This window comes from Phacochoerus africanus, chromosome 11, assembly GCF_016906955.1.
Source record: "Phacochoerus africanus isolate WHEZ1 chromosome 11, ROS_Pafr_v1, whole genome shotgun sequence".
NCBI classification, from domain to species: domain Eukaryota; kingdom Metazoa; phylum Chordata; class Mammalia; order Artiodactyla; family Suidae; genus Phacochoerus; species Phacochoerus africanus.
In genome coordinates this window covers 116,482,892-116,504,856 of record NC_062554.1, presented here as the reverse complement: position 1 = coordinate 116,504,856, position 21,965 = coordinate 116,482,892, and the positions used below count along the sequence as shown (strand labels likewise).

The 21,965-nt window shown below is 47.8% G+C and overlaps 1 protein-coding gene across 2 annotated transcripts in view; it reads right to left on the bottom strand.

Moving 5' to 3' along the window:
• TNN (tenascin N) overlaps nt 1-21,965 on the bottom strand; it is a 69,900-nt gene that overhangs the window by 8,881 nt on the left and 39,054 nt on the right. The window contains exons 10-19 of one of the 2 annotated variants that reach the window (XM_047753504.1): nt 21,414-21,677; nt 18,817-19,080; nt 16,929-17,192; nt 16,277-16,540; nt 11,704-11,967; nt 9,704-9,834; nt 8,355-8,487; nt 7,744-7,895; nt 3,566-3,662; nt 2,534-2,701 (exon numbers count right to left, since the gene is read on the bottom strand). In XM_047753504.1, coding sequence (XP_047609460.1) covers nt 2,534-2,701; nt 3,566-3,662; nt 7,744-7,895; nt 8,355-8,487; nt 9,704-9,834; nt 11,704-11,967; nt 16,277-16,540; nt 16,929-17,192; nt 18,817-19,080; nt 21,414-21,677 — 2,001 coding nt within the window. The remainder of the gene's footprint in view (nt 1-2,533; nt 2,702-3,565; nt 3,663-7,743; nt 7,896-8,354; nt 8,488-9,703; nt 9,835-11,703; nt 11,968-16,276; nt 16,541-16,928; nt 17,193-18,816; nt 19,081-21,413; nt 21,678-21,965) is intronic. The other variant, XM_047753505.1, reaches the window with a different exon arrangement.

Genomic DNA, 21,965 nt, shown 5'->3' with positions numbered 1-21,965 from the left:
AATACTGCCTTTTATTTTTATTATGATTTGGCTGTGCCCACAACATGTGGAAGTTCCCAGGCCAGGGGTAGAACCTGCACCACAGCAGCGACTCTGGCTGCTGCAGCGACAACAGCAGGTCCTTAACCTGCTGCACCACCAGGGAACTCCTACAAGATCACCTTTTTTTTTTTTGTCTTTTTGCCATTTCTTGGGCCGCTCCTGCGGCATATGGAGTTTCCCAGGCTAGGGGTCTATTCGGAGCTGTAGCTGCCAGCCTATGCCAGAGCCACAGCAACTCGGGATCCGAGCCGCATCTGCAACCTACACCACAGCTCACGGCAACGCCGGATCGTTAACCCACTGAGCAAGGGCAGGGACCGAACCCGCAACCTCATGGTTCCTAGTCGGATTCGTTAACCACTGCGCCACGACGGGAACTCCCTTTTCTTTTCCTTTCTTTCTTTTTTTTTTTTAAAGCTCACCTTTTAAATTCACCCGCTCTGTACCAGGCTCCATGCTAAGCACTTGGGAAAAAGCAGCAAACACAAAACTCATGTGATTTTTTAAAAAAATTAAAAGACCTGAAGAAATCTTGCATTGGCAGTTGGCCACTTCCAGTCAAGGCCCCAGACACTCTGGCGTGTCTCTTCATAGTCCTCTGCCATCAGGGGCTTCTCGAGTGGACAATTTTGAGCAGGCCTGCAAGGCTTCAATGGTACACCCCAATTTCCTCGCTTCTGTTCACCCCTGGACTCCACCGGGCCTGGGGAGAGCCCCTCCCTTTCCTGCCATCTGAGCTGCACCTTTTCAGAGCCAACCATCACCTAGGTCCTCAGTGTACCCAGCTCTCCACACTCCTGTAGCTCCTTATTCTCCTTACCACTTACTTGATTCTTTGCAGAAGTTATATTATTATTTATCTCTTTACATGTGAGTCTAAAAGGAGTGACCATGTCTTAGACGGCCAGTTCGGCTGGCAACACATTCCTACATCGTTTCAGCAAAGTCAAAAACATGCAAAGCCAAACACCACAGCAACCTGTTAGGATTTAAAGACCATAAATATAGGTTTAAAATATAGTATTTAAAACAATAACCCATATCGCCTCAAATAAAATACTCAGCAATATAATTCCAGTGTTTCCGTCACATTGCTTAATTTTGTACTTTCCTTTACAACTGAACACACCACCAACTGGCTTAAATCCAACAAGCAGCTAATCCAGGCGAACGTTCCCCCACTTCCAGCTGAACGGCTCATTTCTGTGTTGTCACAGTTGTGTGGCATTAATGAGACCTATACTTCCTATGGTCTGAATCAGCACTTTCATTCTTCTGTCTTTATTTATGGCAAAGTATTGCAAAAATTTAAATAATATACACCCACAGGAATTCCCATTGTGGCTCAGCAGTAATGAACCTGACTAGTATCCATGAGGACGTGGGTTCAATCCCTGGCCTTGCTCAGTGGGTTAAGGATCTGGCATTGCTGTGAGCTGTGGTATAGGTTGCAGCTGTGGCTCACATCTGGCATTGCTAAGGCTAGGATGTATGCCAGCAACTATAGCTCCTATTCAACCCCTAGCATGGGAACTTCCATATGCCACAGGTGCCACCGTAAAAAGAAAAACAAAAACAAAAATGCACCCACAAACACACACACACATTGCTGTATCTGGTGTTTGGCTGGTTTACAGTGTTCTGTCAATTTTCTACTGTACAACAAGGTAACCCAGTCACAGATACATATACATATTCTTTTTCTCACATTATCATGCTTCATCATAAGTGACTAGATGTAGTTCCCAGGGCTATACAGCAGGATCCCATTGCTCATCATTCCAAAGGCAATAGTTTGTATCTATTAACCCCAAATTCCCGGTCCAGCTCACTCCCTTCCCTTTCCCCTCACCAACCACATGTCTATTCTCCAAGAATGGCAGTCACACTGCTGAAGCCAAATGAGAAGTGAGCAGACACCAGGAAATCACCCAGAATGTGGGTTCATCAGCTAATGCACAACAGCCCAAATGGGGGGGGGGGGTATAAGGGGAGAGATTTTACTGGGAAGGGGTCGTTATGTAACATACAGAGAAGTTCCATTTTATAATGGTCAAAGATTGCTGTAATGATTCTGTTTGTCTTTTTTTTTGGCCTTTTCTAGGGCTGCTCCCACAGCAAATGGAGGTTCCCAGGCTAGGGGTCCAATCGGAGCCGTAGCCACTGGCCTACGCCAGAGCCCCAGCAACGCAGGATCCAAGCTGTGTCACGGCAATGCTGGATCCTTAACCCACTGAGCAAGGCCAGGGATCGAACCTGCAACTTCATGGTTCCTAGTCGGATTCGTTAACCACTGCACCACAATGGGAACTCCTTGCTGTAACGATTATGTTTACCCCCAACTCTTTGCAGGGAGTGGGGTCCCAACTGTCCCTGTGGACATCCACCTTCTCAGAACACTATTCCACCCCCAGACCCGTAGCAGGTGGCAGGTGGATCCTCAGACACCCTCTGCAGGAGGACCTGGCAGGAAGGGAATGTGCTGTCCTACCTGCGGTGCCTCGGTATTTCCCGACCGTGAGCCTGTACCGCTCCTTGCTGGAGGCCACTTGGAAGAAGTCATATATGGCAAAGGCAGATTCGTTGGCCGTCTGGAGGTCCACTCTCACCTCATACCGGGTGGGCGTGCCCGTGGTGAGGTTGTGCAGCTTGTCGAGTCCTAAGTAAGAAATGAAATTCCAGTAACTCACCTGCCAGTGTGTGTGAGTGCGACCCCAAAGCTGCCTTAGCCTTTAACTCCTCTGCTAATGGGGGCCTCCCCACCCACATTGTCTATTCGGGGGGCGGCTCCTTTTCTCCTTCCTTATTTCTTTGGCACAGTCATGCTTATGAGTGTGGAGACCAAGTCCTCTGGGAGGGAGCAGTGGGGGACCATCGTGGGGTGGCCCCACTGACTCCTCCCTCTCAAGCAGGCCAGTTCTAGCTATCATCCACTTACCTCCCCAGTTGGGAAGGGAGTCCAAACACTGACACTCAGGTCACTGAAGGGAGTTTTGTACCAAGCAAACCACAAGCATCATCTACTCTACCAGACGCTGAGTTTTCAGATTACGATTTTTTTAATTCTTCATTTCCCAATTGATGCTTTTGGCTATTTCATTCCCTTTGAACATCTGCTCCAGAAGAGAGCAGAAGGAAACAGGGGAACACAATGCCATAATGACTGGCATTACTGGCAGAATTTCAGGTTCTGGTGTGACCTCCCAAGGAGAGCCCAGAATCCCCATCAAATATTTTTCTTCTCCTGTGGATTCTAAAAAGCTCAGGCTCCAGGCAGATTGTGTGGGGCTTAGGTGCAGCATAAAGCCCACCTACCTGTGACAGTCCTGCCCTCTCACACGCCCAGAGCACACAAGGACCCTCCCAGGGACACGGCTTCGCTAACCTCCTGGCTGGCAGGTTCCTCGGAGTGCAGCTTAGAGCTCTTCTGAATGGGGTGAGCCCCCTCAAGCTCCCTGACCACCTTTTCAGGGGAAAATCTCCCCTCTACAACCCAGCCTTCATGGATGCTCAAAGGTCCTACCAAGCCAGAACTCCTTCATGGGGTCCCCGAAGCCTTCCACATAGGTCCGCCAGCGCTTGAAGAAGTCCAGCTGCCCGGTGTTCCGCCTCTGGAAGACCTGAGGAGGGAGATGGACATGTCACAGGCACACCTGAGCAGCATGACGGGGTGAAAGAGGACAGCAGTGTGGACCAGGGGCTGCCCTGAAGACAGAAGGTAATGCTGACAGTGGTGGCAATGGACTGGAAGTGGAATCGAGAGAGAGAGAGGAGGAAGTCAAGACTGCTTCTTGTGGTTTGAGCTCACAATGCTGATGGCTATTCACTCAGCTGCTGGCTGAGCAAGGGGCTCTGAGAGAAGACAGGTTCTGTGAGTGCAACAGGGGCTCATCTGGGGACCTGGCAAGTGTGAATGACTCCAGAGATATCCTGGTGAAGGGAGACACCATCAGAGCAGCTGAATGTAAGGGCTGAAGTTCTCGGGAGACAGCCAGACGGACTTAGCAAGGATCTCGGTGTTTGGCACGTCCCATTCCACTTTCCCCTCCCCCGGAACACAGAAAGATCTTCTTTCTCGGCCTTTCTTGCTGTTAAGCTGGAACCATGTGACTTGTTCTAGAGTCAAAAGGCTGTAAGCGGGAACACAGGTGCAGGGCCGGGGGGCTCTATGCTCTCCCACTGCCCTGGGCCACAGTGCCACCGTGAAGGCCACTTATTGACAAGGCAGTGCCACAAGTTGGCATCAGCCTGAATCTCTGAGTCACCACTTAGAAGTGACTGCCAAATCCACAGAAGACTTTGCGCATGTGAGAAAGAAAGAAAAAAAAAAAAAAAAAAGCTTTTATGGGGAGTTCTCTGGTGGTCTAGCAGTTAGGACTCGGCGCTTTCACGGCTGTGGCCCCAGTTTGAGCCCTGGTCTGGGGATAGAGCTCCCACATCACACCAGGGCAAAAACAAAAACAAAACATTTTATGGGTTAAATCATCTGAATTTGGTGCTGATTTGCTACTGCAGTATAGCTCTTTCCATCCTAATGAACATAGAGAGCCACCAGGACATCGAGAGGAAGATGCAACCACTGGAAAGGATCAGACTGCCTGGGAGGAAAACAGGAACCGCAAAGAGAAAGCGGCCTAGAACGAAGCCTTATGGGCCCCAAGATATATGAGCCCCATGGAGCGGGATGAGTTCATCAGGGAGGGAAAGGAGCAACTGGCGACGTGACGGACAACTAGGAAACTGTGGAGTCCCCAAGGCCAGGAGAGGAAGGTGTGCTTCTTCAAATGCTAGTGAGAAGTCACGGACCATTTCTTCACTTATGTAACAATCATTTTGAGTTTGAAAACACCAGCTCCTCGGAGCCTATGGGTCGAAAAGCATGTCTTAAGATTCTGAAGCTGAGAGTTAATTGCCTAGCACGATGCCAGTTCCAGTCCCTTCCCTGGACCACTCCTGGATGGTGGACAGTGGAATCCTAGGGCAGCCGTGAGCACCAACGTTTGGTTCCACATGCACTGCGTCAAATTCCATTCCCACTAAAGTAATCAGTTACACTCTAGGGTCAGCTTAGATCTGACCCTGCCCTCCTAGGACAGATGCTTTACAAAAGCATTTGGTCTCCATCTCCAGTTAATAAACAAAGTGCCCAGGCATTTTTAATTAGTTTGTTTGTTTCATTAATGATTCAGCTTGGCTAGGGAACCCCCCACCACCACCAAAAAAGGATTCTGATGCTCTTTGTACAACTATTTAGACCCAGCTCTCTGCTTACTAGCGGTGTCCTTGGGCAAGTTAGTTAACCTTGACAAGCCTCACTTCTCTAAACCATTAGATCAAGATGTTAATAGCCCACAGGTCATTCTCTTAACTCAAGGCTTTTTAGCAAGATCATTAATCATGATAAATCATAAAGTACGGAAGACAGAGTCTGGCGCAGACAGACAGAATAAGGTATTATTATTAACACAGTAAATGTTAGTGTGCACTTCATTATATCAAATTCCAAATGAACTGACCCATGGGGATCATTTGTACGTCTTGATCAGACAGCCCTAACTGACTCACTCAGAATCTAGTCCATTCCCTTCTAAGAGGTGAATACTTAACAATGAACGACATGGGAAAACAGAAGCCCCTGAGCAAATAAGTCTCAAAGGAGGAAAAAAAAAAAAATTCTCTTTCGGTCTGGTTCTACACTGCAGAGCTTCATTGCACTGGAGAGCTCACTCAGGTCTGAATGACTAAATCAGGAGTGAAAAATGAAAACCTCATTTAAATGCCTGCGGAAAGAGCCTCTAATGCAGTCCTTAAGATGTGCAAGCTGGAAAACAAAGATGGAAATATTTGAGACACTCAAGTGTTTCCGGATGGCCTTCATTCCAGTCTCCTACCCACAGCCTCCATTACCTCAGGGCAGAGTTCTTCTGGCCTGTCAATCAAAGAGGGTTCTTGCCGCCTGGGATGGAGAAGAACTTCCTTAAAAGGAGTTGAGAAGCTCAGTTTACAAGAGCAATATACCTAAGATCATCTTTCAGTGACAGAAGACTCTCCAACCCTCCAAAACATGGAACTTGTCAGTAAAAGATATGGTGGAGAAGTTTTCAGGACTCCTTATGTTTTCTGGAGTGTGGGGACTTTGAGGAGAACCTACAGAATCTCTGGTCATGTACTATTTTCAGGAATCTGAATCAGAAAATGTGACTTGGCAGGGCAGGGGGACTGGCGAAGGTTAGAACCCAGAGGGATTTGGTTATTTCTGGAACAACCTCTGTGTTCTGGTAAGCGGACAACACATAGAAAGCAAGCTCCTTGAGGTCAGGGATTTGTGTCTGGTTCACTGCTGGTTCTTGCGCCTATCTGACACATAGAAGGCACTCAATAAATATTTGAGGGAAAACAATCATGGGTGTTCCCAGGCTGACAGACTAGCAGGTCTCTTTCTAAAGGTTGTCCTTGTCCCCCATCTCCTTCCCTGGGTGAGGCCGGTTTTCAAAAAGTACAAACATCCTGCCAGCGGTTGACAATGAGCACAAAGGCTGGGAACTGGCTTCAAGCCTGAAGGGACAGATGGCTGGAGTTACAATGGTGATGATGAGAAGCTGCAGGTACGGCCTCATGAGCCTGGTCAAGGGGAAGGCCTCCCACGTTGCATTCTGTCCCATTATTTTTATAAATCAATCATGAATTTCCCCCATCTGATCCCATTCCTGCCTTTCAGCCATCAGCTGCAGCTGTGTAGATAATATGTTTTTTCTTCTCTGCTGCTAATCAGATGGTATCATTTTATTCGAGGCTGCTCAAGAGTCTTTGGTTTCGCAGGCCCCTGAGTGAATGTGTAAATGAAGAGTCTGGGCTCATGAGATCACGCTTTCTCCTCCCCACAGTGTGTGGCGGAAGCACAGCGGGCAGGGCTGCAGGCTGGTTGGGGGCATTGAGAGCCTCCCTCTGTTCAAGCACAGGGGGTGGGGAAGATGGAAAGTTCAGATTGAAACTCTCATATAATTGGATCAAGCAGATGCAATCAAAGAAGGTGCCATGCGGTTTAAGCAGACAATGGCCCAAGAGAATAAAATTTCCACACAGAGGGATGATCAGAACATTGCCAAGCTTCCCTCTTTCAGGTTTTAACCCTTCATATCAAAGTTCCAAGGGCTCATCTCTGTACTGTGGAGCCAGGATGCAGAACTTGGACAATGGCCTCCAATTCAGAGGACTGAGCCCCCAGAGAAGTCATGGGTTTCCATCTTGGATGGCCTGAGATGACCCATTGGGAAAAACAATGACCCAGGAGGCTGGAGTCCTAAAATCTGGTCCCAGCTTTGTTATCTGGTCCCAACTCAGGTGACTTAGCCAAGGCACCTCTCCTTCTGGGCTTCAACTTATCTATAAAGTAGGAATCCCTCGATTTTACTCTATAGCTTTTGTGAAGGTCATGTTTATGAGAGTGAAATGCAGGTAACGCAGCGTAAAGGACATTAATAGATAGCGATAAAACTACACGCCTTCCCAATCATCAGCCTTAGTTTATAAGGCCTACTCTATCCCAGGAGTGAAGTTCTTGGGGCCCCATTCTTGCAGTGGGGTGGGATCTCTCCAAAAAAAGCTACAAGCCACCAAAGCTCCCCTTTCCCAGAGATAGAGAAGAAACTGAGCTTCCTGGGATGAGAAGCAAGACACTGCCGAGGGCTCTGCATGACTCACAATCCAGCCACCTCCATCCGTGTCCATGTCACAGTACACCTGCAGGGGCCGGCTGGCGTCCCCGTGCAGGTAGATGGTGTAGAGGCCACTGGCGACGTTGCTGTTCTGCTGAACTTGACTGCAGTCCGAAGGGTGTGGAAAACGGGCACCAACTGGGAGCCAGGCAGAGGGATAGTGTCGTTAGGGACAGGGAGGAGGGGAGTGGGGCTAGTCCCCCACTTTAAGATAATTTATTTTGTTGAGAAATTACTTTGGAACCTCCTATCACTTTGCTTCTTCCAACTCTTCACTTCCATCTTATTTTTCTCACTCACTCTGCTCTCATCAAACCCTCCAAATGTACTAGAAACAAGGTCAAGTTCACATCACTTCCTCCTCTGACCCAACCCCCCACCCCTCTGCAAATAACACTCCATTTCATTCCCTTCTTTAGTGGCTCTACTATAGGATGGATTTCTTTTGAACCATAACCCCATTTCCATTTCCCCATGTCTAAAGAAATCCATAACCCATAACCCTAAAACACGTGCTCTTCCTTGGGCAGCTTTTGGGGCTCCTCCAGTGCGTGTCCTCCACTGCATTCTGGTTCAGAGTACAGGAACCCACATTACCTGTGGAAAGGGTGGTGGATATACTCCTGCTACGGCGATCACCCTTAAAGGCAACCAAGGAGACAGGTAGGGTGACACCTTGCTCAAGGCCTTGCAACTCAAACCTCTGGTCCCCTCGTCCAAGCTGCACCTCCTACCAAACAAAGGAGACAGTAGACCGTCATTCCTGTATCACCCCCTGCACTCTAGTGTCAACAGCATTCCCTGGTACTAACAACAGAAGCTTTCTGGGAAGGTAGAGTTCGGTTTCTTTGAGGGCTCGGTGGCAATCCAGAACCCCAGCAGGTCCCAGCCTCTCCCCATGGCACTACTGGGAACTCTATTTGTGAACCAGCACTGCCGCTGGGGGAGCATCCACTGGGCCTCCTTGGTGACCTCTGCCCCCTAGACACATGCTGGGGCACCAACCACACCCACCGCTGGCAGCAACAGGCTGGCAACACCAGGCTGAGAAATTAATAGGGAAGGTGAAGCTGGCCATTGATATCTGTGGGGTAGAAAGATGGTTGGTTTTTCCATAACCTTTCTTCTGGATCTGTCTTACTCCCTCCATAAACACAGGGCCAACCTTCCTAGAGAGACTGCCATAGCATTAACTGAGATAATGAATAAATCAAAGGACCCTTCCTTCTTTCCTTCCTCCCTTCTTCCCTCCTTGCCAAGAAGAGAGAATAATAATTTTCCACTGGTGTAAGTTACAAAAATGTGCTGGCCTTCAGATTCCACTCTTAAAATAAGAGTTAATCAGTTTATCCAATAAATATTTAATGACCACAAACCACATGCTAAATTCCAAACACTTTAGATACAAGGATAGGCAAAACAGACAAAAATTTCCTGTCCTCATGGAGCTAACATTCATTGGGGTAGACAAACAATAAAATAATATGGGGCAGGGAGTCCCTGTTGTGGCTCAATGGTAATGAGCCTGACTAGTATCCATGAGGAGGCGGGTTCAATCCCTGGCCCTGCTCAGTGGGTTAAGGATCCAGCGTTGCCATGAGCTGTGGTGCAGGTCACAGATGCATGGCTGTGGTGTAGGCCGGCAGCTGCAGCTCCAACCTGACCCCTAGCCTGGGAATTTCCATATGCCCCGGGTGCAGCCCTAAAGACAAACAAAAACAAAAAACCATGACAGCTGGGAAGGAGCAGGCACAAAAATCAGTCCCATAAAATGAGACTACGTATATGTTGTTCAAAAGGATTTTTGTCCCTTGAACACAGCAGATGATCAATAAGGATCAATGCATTTATCAGCAGGGTGCCAGGGGACCAGTTATGAGCTGGTTGGCCCAAGGGAGGGGTGGGTGGGGGCACAAGGGAAAAGCCAAGGAGTGTCTGTCCCATACCTTGACAGTGCCATCTGGGAATTGGTAGGTCAGAATATAGCCATCGATCTGAGCAGATGGGGGTTTCCAGGTCAATACCCCACTAGACTGTGTTACAGAAGACGGACGAAGGTTTTGGGGAGGGTCAATGTCTGTAGATAAAACATCAAGTCATTATTATTTCTAAGGAAGTGAGATAAGTGCACTCACAAACCAGGGGCACTGGGCACACGCTTCCGGGGAAAGACGACCAGAAGACCAGATGGGCGCCCCCATGCCTGGCCTTGGGAAACCACCCAAGACTTTACATACAGCCCTTGGGAAGGAGCCTGACCCTAAATTCACTGAGAAATTTAGGGAAAATGGGGGCCAATTAGGTTGCTTATCACATAACTAAGTAGGCAGCCTTCAAGGCATACCCTGTACAGAACAAGGGAGTGGGGGAGGTGCTTGTGCAAAGGAGGAGAGAAAGGAAAAAAAGGTAGGAGAGGTATGGGGAAAGCAGAGATTTCTTCTGGATCCTATGCACCTGCCCGCTAAACACCAGAGGGAAAGTGTGGGTGCGCATGTGTACCGCAGACCCGGAAAACAAAAGCGCCACAAAAATTCTACTCGGCACCACAGTAACTGGTCAGACGGCTCATTTTTTTGTAACCAAACAAGATATGAATGGAAATTTCCATTTTGAAAAATCATTATCATAGAAGGTGATTTTAATTTAGAAGTTTCCAAAAAAGATGTCTCCAGGCTATTTTCGACCCAGTAGCATTTCAACTGAGAACTGGATTGCAGTCATTTTAATAGGAATCAGGCAGCTGTTGTTTTGAATTAGGATGTTTTGACAAATTTGGGGTTTCTGTAATATCAGCTTGGTGTGACATTCTAAAGCACAACATCTGGTATGGATTTTATTCCATCCATCACATGGAAAAACTGGATTTCCTGCCTGCAAAATTAAAGCAAAACCTTAACTCTTTAAATATCTTAAGCCGGCTTCTGCCACCTCTTGGACTGCCCGCCCATCCCCGGGGTTCTGGACTTGAGATGTCTATCTTAAGTTATTTCCACATTTCTACAAAGTTGAAGGATAAAATATTATTGACTTTAAAAGTGGAGAAAGTGAAGCAAAGAGAAGAGAAAGAAGAGAGAAGAAAGGAATATGAGGAATGGGAAGGGAGGGGGCGGGGGAGGGGAGAAGGGAGGAGAAAGATGCTGGTTGCCTCGGGAGAGCAGCACTGGGTATTAGGGAGCCTGGGATGTGGAAAATAGCTTTTCTTTCGACACATCTTTGTTTAGTTTGGAAATTTTTACTATATGCATGTATTACTTTGTTGATCAAAAACTTCTGTTAACTGTAACTAATAAAAATAATAAAGACATTCAAGGCACTTCTAACTCCAGTGGCCATACTTGGTGTCCTCAGCCACATGGCGGATGGCCAGGCCTTGCCCAGATTGTCTAAAGAGGCCCACAGACATCAGGGTGGGCTCAGTGATGCTCTCAGGTTCCCCTGAGGCCTGATGCTTATGGTGCTCACCAAGGCCAGAGGCCTCATCACACATATACAATACAAGAGGTCCAGGCCCTTTTGGTCTCCCACTGGAGAGGGACAGTGAGGGCAGGGAGATGCTCTACCATTGTCCCCAGTCTGGTGACAGAAGCAGAAGAGGCGCCTTGCTTCCCTCTTCTCCAAAGTGGAGCTGAGGCCCGAGCCAAGTTCTCACCTCCAGGGCCTGGGAGCTGGGCTGGGGGAAGGGGTGGTAAGGGAGGCTACCTGTGCAGAACCATCTTGAAGGAGTCACTCTAGTCTGATGTCACACCTCTCCTCTACACTCTTTCATCTTCATCTGAACAGTCATGTCAACGTATTACCTCCAAAAGGTGGAAAGGGAGCCCCTTTGAAGAATGCCTTCTGGTGAAAAAAAAACTGGTTCCTCTGCTCCCCACCCGAGCCCAGGATATGCAGGAAGACAGTCTCCTGACAGGTGTGAAGGGTTCAATGTCCTTGTCCCCCACAGTACCTGTGAGGGCTGTGGTGTCGGCCTTCCCGCTCTCCCGGTCCCCCTTCTGGGCCCACACGTGGACCGTGTACTCCACGCCCGGCCTCAGGCCCGTCAGGACGGTGCTGCTCTGCTCCTTCCCCACTGGCACCTCCCTGGTGTCTCCGTCAGCAGAGGTGTAGCGCACCAGGTACCTGTCGATGTCGGCCTGCACCGGGTCCCAGGAGACGGTGGCCGTGTTCTCTGTTACCCGGGTGGTCACCAGGTTTTGGGGGCTGTCAATTTCTTTTGTAAAAGGAAAGGCTGAATTTTAGAACCCTGGGAGGACATCTCAGCACCCCATCACCATACATGTTATCTTTATCAATGATCCAATTCCACTGAAAACATTCTCCAGGGAAACAAGCCCCAGCATATTGAGACTGGAAGGAATGGGATCTCCTCCAAGTTAATCAACATGGAAATTTTCTCTGCTTCTAGTTCCCACAAAAATGAAATAAAAATCTCCTGAGCAACAAGATAAGCCACCCAAATGGCAACCAAAACAATCCCTTTTGATATCGCCGTGGTATCTAGTTATTTTGTTTCACAGAATTTGAGAGCTGAGCAGTCCCATCTTCCAACTTTCTTGTCTTCTATAAAAGAGGAGGAGAAGGGAGACCCAGAGAAATGAAAAGACTCATCCAAGTTTCTGCTGTTTTCTTGTGTTAAAACCTGGGCCCGGAGTTCCCGTCGTGGCACAGTGGTTAACGAATCTGACTAGGAACCATGAGGTTGCGGGTTCGGTCCCTGCCCTTGCTCAGTGGGTTAACGATCCGGCATTGCCGTGAGCTGTAGTGTAGGTTGCAGACGCGGCTCGGATCCCACGTTGCTGTGGCTCTGGCGTAGGCCGGTGGCTACAGCTCCGATTCAACCCCTAGCCTGGGAACCTCAATATGCTGCGGGAGCGGCCCAAGAAATAGCAACAACAACAACAACAGCAACAACAAAAAGACAAAAGACAAAAACAAAAACAAAAACAAAAACAAAAACAAAACCTGGGCCCTCCAAACAGAAACAGACTCACAGCCGTAGAGAACAGACTTGTTTCCAAGGGGGTGGGTCGGTAGTGGAATAAACGGGGAGTGGGGGGGTAGATACAGACCATCACGGTTTGAATGGATAAGCAATGAGGTCCCGCTGCACAGTACAGGGAACTATATCCAATCTCTTGGGATAAACGATGATGGAAGATAATATAAGAAAAGGAAGGTATATATGTGTATGATTGGGTCACTTTGCTGTACAGCAGAAATTGGCACAATATTGTAAATCAACTATACTTCAATTTTTTTTAAATGTAAAAAAAAAAAAAACTGGACCCTCTTTGCTCTAAATTTTGAGCCCTCCCACCTTCTCAAGGACGTTGTTCCCTCTCATTTACCCTCTTTCTCCTGCATCACCCGTCTCCCCTCCTCTTCCACTGTTCCCAGACAAACAAGCTCTAGGATCTCTCATCCCTCTGCAACCTAACGGACAGAGTTCTCAGGAGACTCGTCTGCATATCTCAGCTTCACTCCTCACCTCCCATCACCCCTCAACTCAGTGAAGTGTGGCATTTTCTACAGCACACCAACTGCTTGTCTGGGGCACCCACGATATCATGTTGCCGAACTCAAAGGCACCTGCTATCTGCACCTTGCTTGACCTCTGAACAGCATTTGGCAGAGCTCAGCTGCTCCCTCTGTCTTGAAACACTCTTGGCTTTGAGGACCAGGCACTCCCCCGGGTTTCTCCCAACCCCTGACTCCCCCTCTTCCGCGTCCTTCATCAGCAACCTGGAAGTGGTAGGGCGCCCAAGACTCTCTCTTCCTCTCTGTCTACAGGCGATTTCACCCCTGTCTGCACCTTCAAATATCAGCCAGAGGCTCACAGCTCCCCTGTGGGGAGCAAGTCTGAACCCCTGACTTGGCTCTGCAACCACATACCCACCACAGTGCCTAGCATGTATTAGACACTCAGTATTTGTGGAATCAATAAATAAGTCACTTGATTAACCAAGGAATCTCATTAAGCTTAAATGTCTAAAAGTCTTTTTTTTTTTTTTTCCGGCTACACCCATGGTATGCAGAAGTTCCCTGGTCAGGGATCGAGCCTGTGCCACAGCAGTGATGCCAAGTAGGGGCAACACCAGACCCTTAACCTGCTGAGCCACCAGGGAACTCCTCTAAAAGTCTTAATTAAAGTTCCTCCCCAAATGTATTTATCTCTCAGAAAAAGATGCCCTAGTCCTCTACATTGCTTGAGTCAAAACCATAGGTCAAACTTTGCTCCGCATTTTCTCCCTGCCCCACACCTCTCTCATCCATCAACGAATACTGTCATTTATGCCCCCAAATATGCGCTCAGATACCCCCTTTTTCACGCCATTGCCATCACACTTGTCCAAATCATCACCACCACTCCCTTGACTTTTATTACAGCCTCTTTAGTAACTTCCTCCTTCTCCCCTTATCATCTCTCCCATTTATTCTCCTCGCTCTGGCCTGAATAACTTTCTTAAGACGAATATTGCATCTTCTACTAATAAACACAGCACATCCCGTATGATCCAACCTGTCCTCTTTTCCACATCGTCTTATGCCACTTTCTCTCCCACTCTCTACGCTACAGCAATACCAGCCTCCTCTCAGTCCTTCAGCCATTGTGTGCTATTCCAGCTTTGGGCTATCACACATATTCTTCCCTCTGCTCCAAGTGGCTACTTTCCCCCAATAGCCATTCTTCCCTTCCTCTGCAAGCTCCTCCAATAGATCTCGCTGCAAGGATGGAAATACCCTATCATCTGCATTGCCGAATACAGTAGCAATGAGTCACATGTGGCCACTGACCACTGGGAATGTGGCTAGTGCAGCTGAGGGAACAATTTTTAAATTATTGTTAATTAATTAAAATTTAGGAGTTCTGGAGTTCCCGTTGTGGCTCAGCGGTTAATGAATCGACTAGGAACCATGAAGTTGCAGGTATGATACCTGGCCTTGCTCAGTGGGTAAAGGATCTGGCATTGCCATGACATATGGTATAGGTTGCAGATGAGGCTTGGATCCGGCATTGCTATGGCTGTGGTGTAGGCTGGCAGCCGTAGCTCCAATTCAACCCCTAGCCTGGGAACTTCTAAACACTGTAAGTGTGGCCCTAAAAAAATAGCAAAAAAAAAAAAAAAAAAACCACGCATTTAAATTGACAAATGTCGCTAGTAGCCATGTTGGAAAGGAAGTATAGCAGAATGGCAGCTGAGTGCCAGCTAAAGACTTCATTTCCCAGTACTGTTTTAATAGTGAGGTCTGGCACTGTGTCTTGGATCTGGCCAGTGAAATGTGAGAAGTAACGTGTTCAGTGCAGTCATGCTCTTCCCTTTCCCATGCCCCTTCCCACTGGCGGGAGTGAGGATGGGTGATGACCACACAGATGCAGGCGACTCTCTAGGGATGGCTGAGCAACAATACAGAAGGAGCCTGGGGCTTCTGAACAATGCAGCTGCCATATCTGCCTTGACCCCTTACATTCTGACCATTCCCCAGGAGAGAAATAAAACCCCCTTCTCGTGGAGTTCCCATCGTGGCTCAGTGGTTAACGAATCTGACTAGGACCCATGAGGTTGCAGGTTCGATCCCTGGCCTTGCTCAGTGGGTTAAGGATCCAGCATTGCCGTGAGCTGTGGTGTAGGTTGCAGACATGGCTCAGATCCGGCGCTGCTGTGGCTGTGGCGTAGGCTGGCGGCTACAGCTCCTATTCAACCCCTAGCCTGGGAACCTCCATGTGCCGTGGGAGCAGCCCAGGAAAAGGCAAAAAGACAAAAAAACAAAAACAAAAACAAAAAACCCTTCTCGTTTAAGCCACTGTTATTTGGGTGTTTCTGACAACATGTATCTTAATTGTTACTCACCCCATTCCATTTCCTCCTGCTCTCTACATCCCATTCTCTATATATCTGCACCCTCTTCATCTCATTTATAGAACTTATCATTATAATTTGTAGTTACAGATGTGTTTGCTTGTTGTCTATCTTTCACACTGGCCTTAAGAGAGTAGGAAGCCTATCTGTTCTGTTTACCACTGCATCCTAAGCCTGGCACTTAGAAAATGTACATTAACATTTTAGCTGCCTGTTGAAATGAACACAGAGCTCCAGCTGCCAACGGTAACATTTGTTCCTTTAGATTAAACTCCATCTCTCAAGTCAAACCTACATAAAATTGCTTGCCACAAAACAGTACTTTAACCCAGTGTTTTTAAGCATTTTATATTGGTTTTATCTTATTCCCTATAATTTCCTGTAACTGAGAGGCACAGCGTTTAAAAACACAGGCTTTGGGAAGGAGTTTTAAGGATTCATAGGACTGCTCATTACTTAGCCTGTTATAATGCTTAGTTCTTTCTTTAGGCCAATTTTGTTTTGTTTTGTTTACAGCAAACTCTCAAAACAGCCCACAGTCCCTGAGGCCACAGGCCCCAAAGCAGCAGTGCCATAACTCAGCAACAGTGCCATCACTCAGCAGCAGTAGACCAGCCCACAGGGATAACCCTAGTTTGTTTTCCTCTTCCCTCCTGTTACCTGTCGGGGCCATGGTGTCAGCCTTCTTGCTCTCCCGGTCCCCCTTCTGGGCCCACACGTGGACCGTGTACTCCACGCCCGGCCTCAGGCCCGTCAGGACGGTGCTGCTCTGCTCCTTCCCCACTGGCACCTCCCTGGTGTCTCCGTCAGCAGAGGTGTAGCGCACCAGGTACCTGTCGATGTCGGCCTGCACCGGGTCCCAGGAGACGGTGGCCGTGTTCTCTGTCACCTGGGTGGTCACCAGGTTTTTGGGGCTGTCAATGTCTGAAAGGAAAAATGTTGAGAATACGCTATTCACTATTTCTTTAATGACCACACCCTCGGCATATGGAAGTTCCAGGGCCAGGAACTAAATCTGAACCACAGCTGCAACCTATACTGCAGCTGTGGCAATAATGGATTCTTTAACCCACTTTGCTGGGCTGGGGATCAAACCCATACCTCTGCAGCAACCCGAGCCACTGCAGTCAGATTCTTTATTCATTTATAAGCATATGTCAAATGCCACTGTGTATTTCTATTATGAAGAAACACCACCCTGCTCTTCCACACATCATCAATTCTGCCAGTGTCAGAGCAGGAAAACAGAACTTGACCAGCCACAGGCTTAGCAGGACAGGCCTTACATTCCGGAAGAATGATGCTCCATTACCTGTCGGGGCCGTGGTGTCGGCCTTCCTGCTCTCCCGGTCCCCCTTCTGGGCCCACACATGGACCGTGTACTCCACGCCCGGCCTCAGGCCCGTCAGGACGGTGCTGCTCTGCTCCTTCCCCACTGGCACCTCCCTGGTGTCTCCGTCAGCAGAGGTGTAGCGCACCAGGTACCTGTCGATGACGGCCTGCACCAGGTCCCAGGAGACGGTGGCCGTGTTCTCTGTCACCTGGGTGGTCACCAGGTTTTTGGGGGTGTCAATGTCTAAAAGGAAAAATGCTGATCATTATGAACTATTTTATTTATGGCCACACCCTCGGCATAATGGAAATTCCAGGGCCAGGAACTGAATCTGAACTACAGCTGCAATATACACTGCAGCTATGGCAACACTGGATTCTTCAACCCACTTTGCCAGGCTGGGGATCAAACCCATACCTCTGCAGCAACCTCAGCCACTGAAAGTCAGATTCTTAGCCCACAATATCATGGTAGGAACTCCAAATATGCACTATTAATAGGCCATACAGTGCAGAAGCTCATGACCATTTTGCTTGAGGTGACACCCTTTCACATTTGGTTTTTCCATCTTCACGCTCTAACTGCTCAAGGACATACATCACCTCTCCCCAGGCAGACTTGACCCCTCAAGGAGAAAGCACAGGAGACCAAAATCTGAGCATCTACATTATTTCCTCTACCAAGAGTTTAGCAAGACAAATGTCTTTATTCATTTATAAGCATATATCAAATGCCCACTGTGTACAAGGCATGATGCCAGGCAGTGCATAGGATCCAATTGAAGAAGACATGGTCTCTGCTCACAAGCAGCTCATCATTTTATTTCTAGCATCATGTCAAGGAAGAACTCCCACTGCAGACCAGAAGATTCTACTGGCCAGATGCAAATGCGAGCTCCCAGAGGAAGAAGGCCATATTCTATTCCCCTGGGGGTTCCCACAGTCTAGTAGAGAGCAGGGCCCATGGAAATATGCTCAATACATAGTTAAATGCATCAGCAAAAGTAAAACTCGGTTTAATATCCTTTAGCATATCACAGATTCACCTGTAATGCTGCTTTGCTGGCTAAACCACTGTACAGAAATATAATCACATATCTTTCACAATAAGATGAGATTATAGCCTAGAACTTCAGACCTGAAACTATACAATATTGTAAATCAACTGTACATCAGTTAAAGAAAAGAATTTAACATAAATGTTATTTTCATCCTCAAAATTAGAATTATCATATGAAAGCAGGAAAGTAAACCACACACATCTACTGGATCTGGTGGATGTAAAGTCTACTTTTTTAAAGTTGAATTTTTAACTTTTTTTTTTTTTGGTCTTTTTTGTCTTTTTTTTAAGGCCACATCCACGGCGTATGTAGGTCCCAGGCTAGGGATCTAATGGGAGCTAGAGCTGCCAGCCTACACCACAGATCAAAGCAATGCCAAATCCTTAACCCACTGAGCAAGGTCAGGGATCAAACCCACAACATCATGGTTCCTAGTGGGATTCGTTTCCGCTGCGCCCTGATGGGAACTCCTGAACATATTATTCTTAATATTAACCATATTTGATTTTCCTTTCCAGTTTCCAATCACAAACTCTACAGAAGACTCTCAACACCGTTGGCAACAAAAGAGTCATGCACTCGGAGGAGCAGTCACAGCAAAACCATGGCTGCCAGGTGGACATGACTTGTAAAGAAGCCAGTCCAAGGGAAGTGAGGGATGGGGTGTGCAGTCTATTATGAAAGAACACCACTCTGCTCTTCCACACATCATCAATTCTGCCAGTGTCAGAGCAGGAAAACAGAACTTGACCAGCCACAGGCTTAGCAGGACAGGCCTTACATTCCGGAAGAATGATGCTCCATTACCTGTCGGGGCCGTGGTGTCGGCCTTCCTGCTCTCCCGGTCCCCCTTCTGGGCCCACACGTGGACCGTGTACTCCACGCCCGGCCTCAGGCCCGTCAGGACGGTGCTGCTCAGCTCCTTCCCCACTGGCACCTCCCTGGTGTCTCCGTCAGCAGAGGTGTAGCGCACCAGGTACCTGTCGATGACGGCCTGCACCGGGTCCCAGGAGACGGTGGCCGTGTTCTCTGTCACCTGGGTGGTTACCAGGTTTTTGGGGCTGTCAAGGTCTGAAAGGAAAAGGATGATCAATAAACACTATTAACAGAGTGAGATCTTTCCGTCTTGATGCTGGGGGAGAGGCAGTCTCAGTTCTAACGCTTTTCCATCTCCTCTGAGGATTTTCAGTTGATTCATGGATATAGATCTTCTTGCCATAGCCGGACTCTTTGGTCCTCAAGGAGGCAGCACAGGACAGTAGAATGGGCACTGGATCCAGAGTCAGCGGAGCTATTTCCATCCCAGCCCAGAGCAGCAGAGCAGAGGGGCAGACAGAGCCCTGGGCTGGAACCAGGAGACCAGGGTTCTAGGCCCAGCTCCACCATCAGCCAGGGGTAGCCCTGGGCAACTCTGCTGCCTCTGGCTGCATCTCGACTCCTCATTTGTAAAATGTGGGCCTTGACTAATAGATTTTAATATATCATGGTGTCCCATGAATATTCCAGAACTCTTACTCCATGAATCATCAGCTAACTTGGTGACTTATAGAAACCACTCACTTCTCTGTACTTGAGGTTTCTCAACTGTCAAATGGGGACTCCTGCCCTGCCCACTTCAACAAATTCCTCTGAGTACCAACCAAAGGAGGAATATAATTCTCAGGCACGGCTGATAGGAATGTAAAATAGTGCCACCACTCTGGAAACAATTTGGCAGTTTCTCCAAAAGTTAAACATGGAGTTACTATGTAACCCAGCAATTCCACTCCTAGACATATAGCCAAAAAAACTGAGAGCCTATGTCCACACAAAAATGTGTACACAGGAGTTCCCGTCGTGGCGCAGTGGTTAACGAATCCGACTAGGAACCATGAGGTTGTGGGTTCGGTCCCTGCCCTTGCTCAGTGGGTTGACGATCCGGCATTGCCGTGAGCTGTGGTGTAGGTTGCAGACGCGGCTCGGATCCCGCGTTGCTGTGGCTCTGGCGTAGGCCGGTGGCTACAGCTCCGATTCAACCCCTAGCCTGGGAACCTCCATATGCCGAGGGATCGGCCCAAGAAATAGCAACAACAACAACAAAAAAGACAAAAAAAAAGGAAAAAAAAAATGTGTACACAGATGCTCACAGCATCACCGTTCACCACAGCCCCAAAGTGGAAACAACCCTAATGCTCATCACGTGACAGATTGATAAACAAAATGTATTAGATCCATGTATTATTTGGCAATAAAATGAAGTATTGACAGAAGCTACAACATGGATAAACCTTGAATATACTACGCTTAGTAAAGGAAGCTAGTCACAAAAGGCCACATTTTAGATGAATCTATTTACATGAATGTCCAAAATACAGAAATCTCTAGAGACAGAAAGCAGTGGTTTCCAAAGGCTGGAGGAAGCAGGGATGAGGAATGACTGCTAATGGGTACAGGTTTGGTTTTAGAGTGATGAACATATTCTGAATGACATGGTGATGATGGCTGCGCAAATCTGTGAATATACTACAAACCACTGAACTGTACACTTTAAAAGGGTGAATTTTATAGTATGAAAGTTACAATTCAATAGGTTTGTTCTTTAAGAAATAGAGACGGGAGAGCTTAAAAAATTAAGAACTGCTATTATATAAAAGTACAATATTTGGATCCTCAAAACAAAGTACATAGTATTCAAAAGAGGATTTATCAGAATTCCCTTTGTGACTCAGTGGAAATGAATCCAACTAGTAACCATGAGGTTGTGGGTTCGATCCCTGGCCTTGCTCAGTGGGTGAAGGATCCGGCGTTGCCATGAGCTGTGGTGTAGGTCACAGACGTGGCTTGGATCTGGCGTTGCTGTGGTGCAGGCTGGTGGCTACAGCTCCGATTTGACCCCCTTGCCTGGGAACTTCCATATGCCATGGGCACAGCCCTAGAAAGGAAACCAAAAACAAAATAACAAACAAACAAACAAACAAACAAAAAAACAAAAACGAGGATTTATCCACTAGGAAAGCGATAACACTTCCTTGTTCCAAAGAGATTATAGCAAAAACCATTTCCCTAAAGTACTTAGTTCACAGACCTAACATGTGGTTTCTATTTTTTTTTTTTCCCCTTTCAAGAAGAAACATGTAATGACTGATGACAAAGAAAATACACAATTGGAGAAGAACAGTGGGTAGATAAAACCAAGCATCATTTATCTTTACAAGATCAAAGTATGAGGCCAAATTATGAGCTCCTTATTTTGATATAATATGTAAAAAGGAAGTGAGGGATGGCCTGTGGTTTGACAGAAATGTACTATCCTGCTCTTCCACACATCATCAATTCTGCCAGTGTCAGAGCAGGAAAACAGAACTTGACCAGCCACAGGCTTAGCAGGACAGGCCTTACATTCCGGAAGAATGATGCTCCATTACCTGTCGGGGCCGTGGTGTCGGCCTTCCTGCTCTCCCGGTCCCCCTTCTGGGCCCACACGTGGACCGTGTACTCCACGCCCGGCCTCAGGCCCGTCAGGACGGTGCTGCTCTGCTCCTTCCCCACTGGCACCTCCCTGGTGTCTCCGTCAGCAGAGGTGTAGCGCACCAGGTACCTGTCGATGACGGCCTGCACCGGGTCCCAGGAGACGGTGGCCGTGTTCTCTGTCACCTGGGTGGTTACCAGGTTTTTGGGGCTGTCAAGGTCTGAAAGGAAAAGGATGATCAATAAACACTATTAACAGAGTGAGATCGTGTGGACTTGTTGCTGGTGGTGAGCCAGCTTCCTGTTCTCATAATTTTTCTCTCTCATACGTCAGTTTTCAGTTGTTTCATGGATGGAGACCTCTTTCCACATCTGGACCTGTAGATTCTCAGGGAGGCAGCACAGGACAGCAGAAAGAGTAGCAGACCTGGAGGCAGAGAGTCATGGCCCTGGCTGGGCCTGTTTCTTCACTTGTAAATCTGGGCTTTAGTCTGGATGGACTTGGAAGG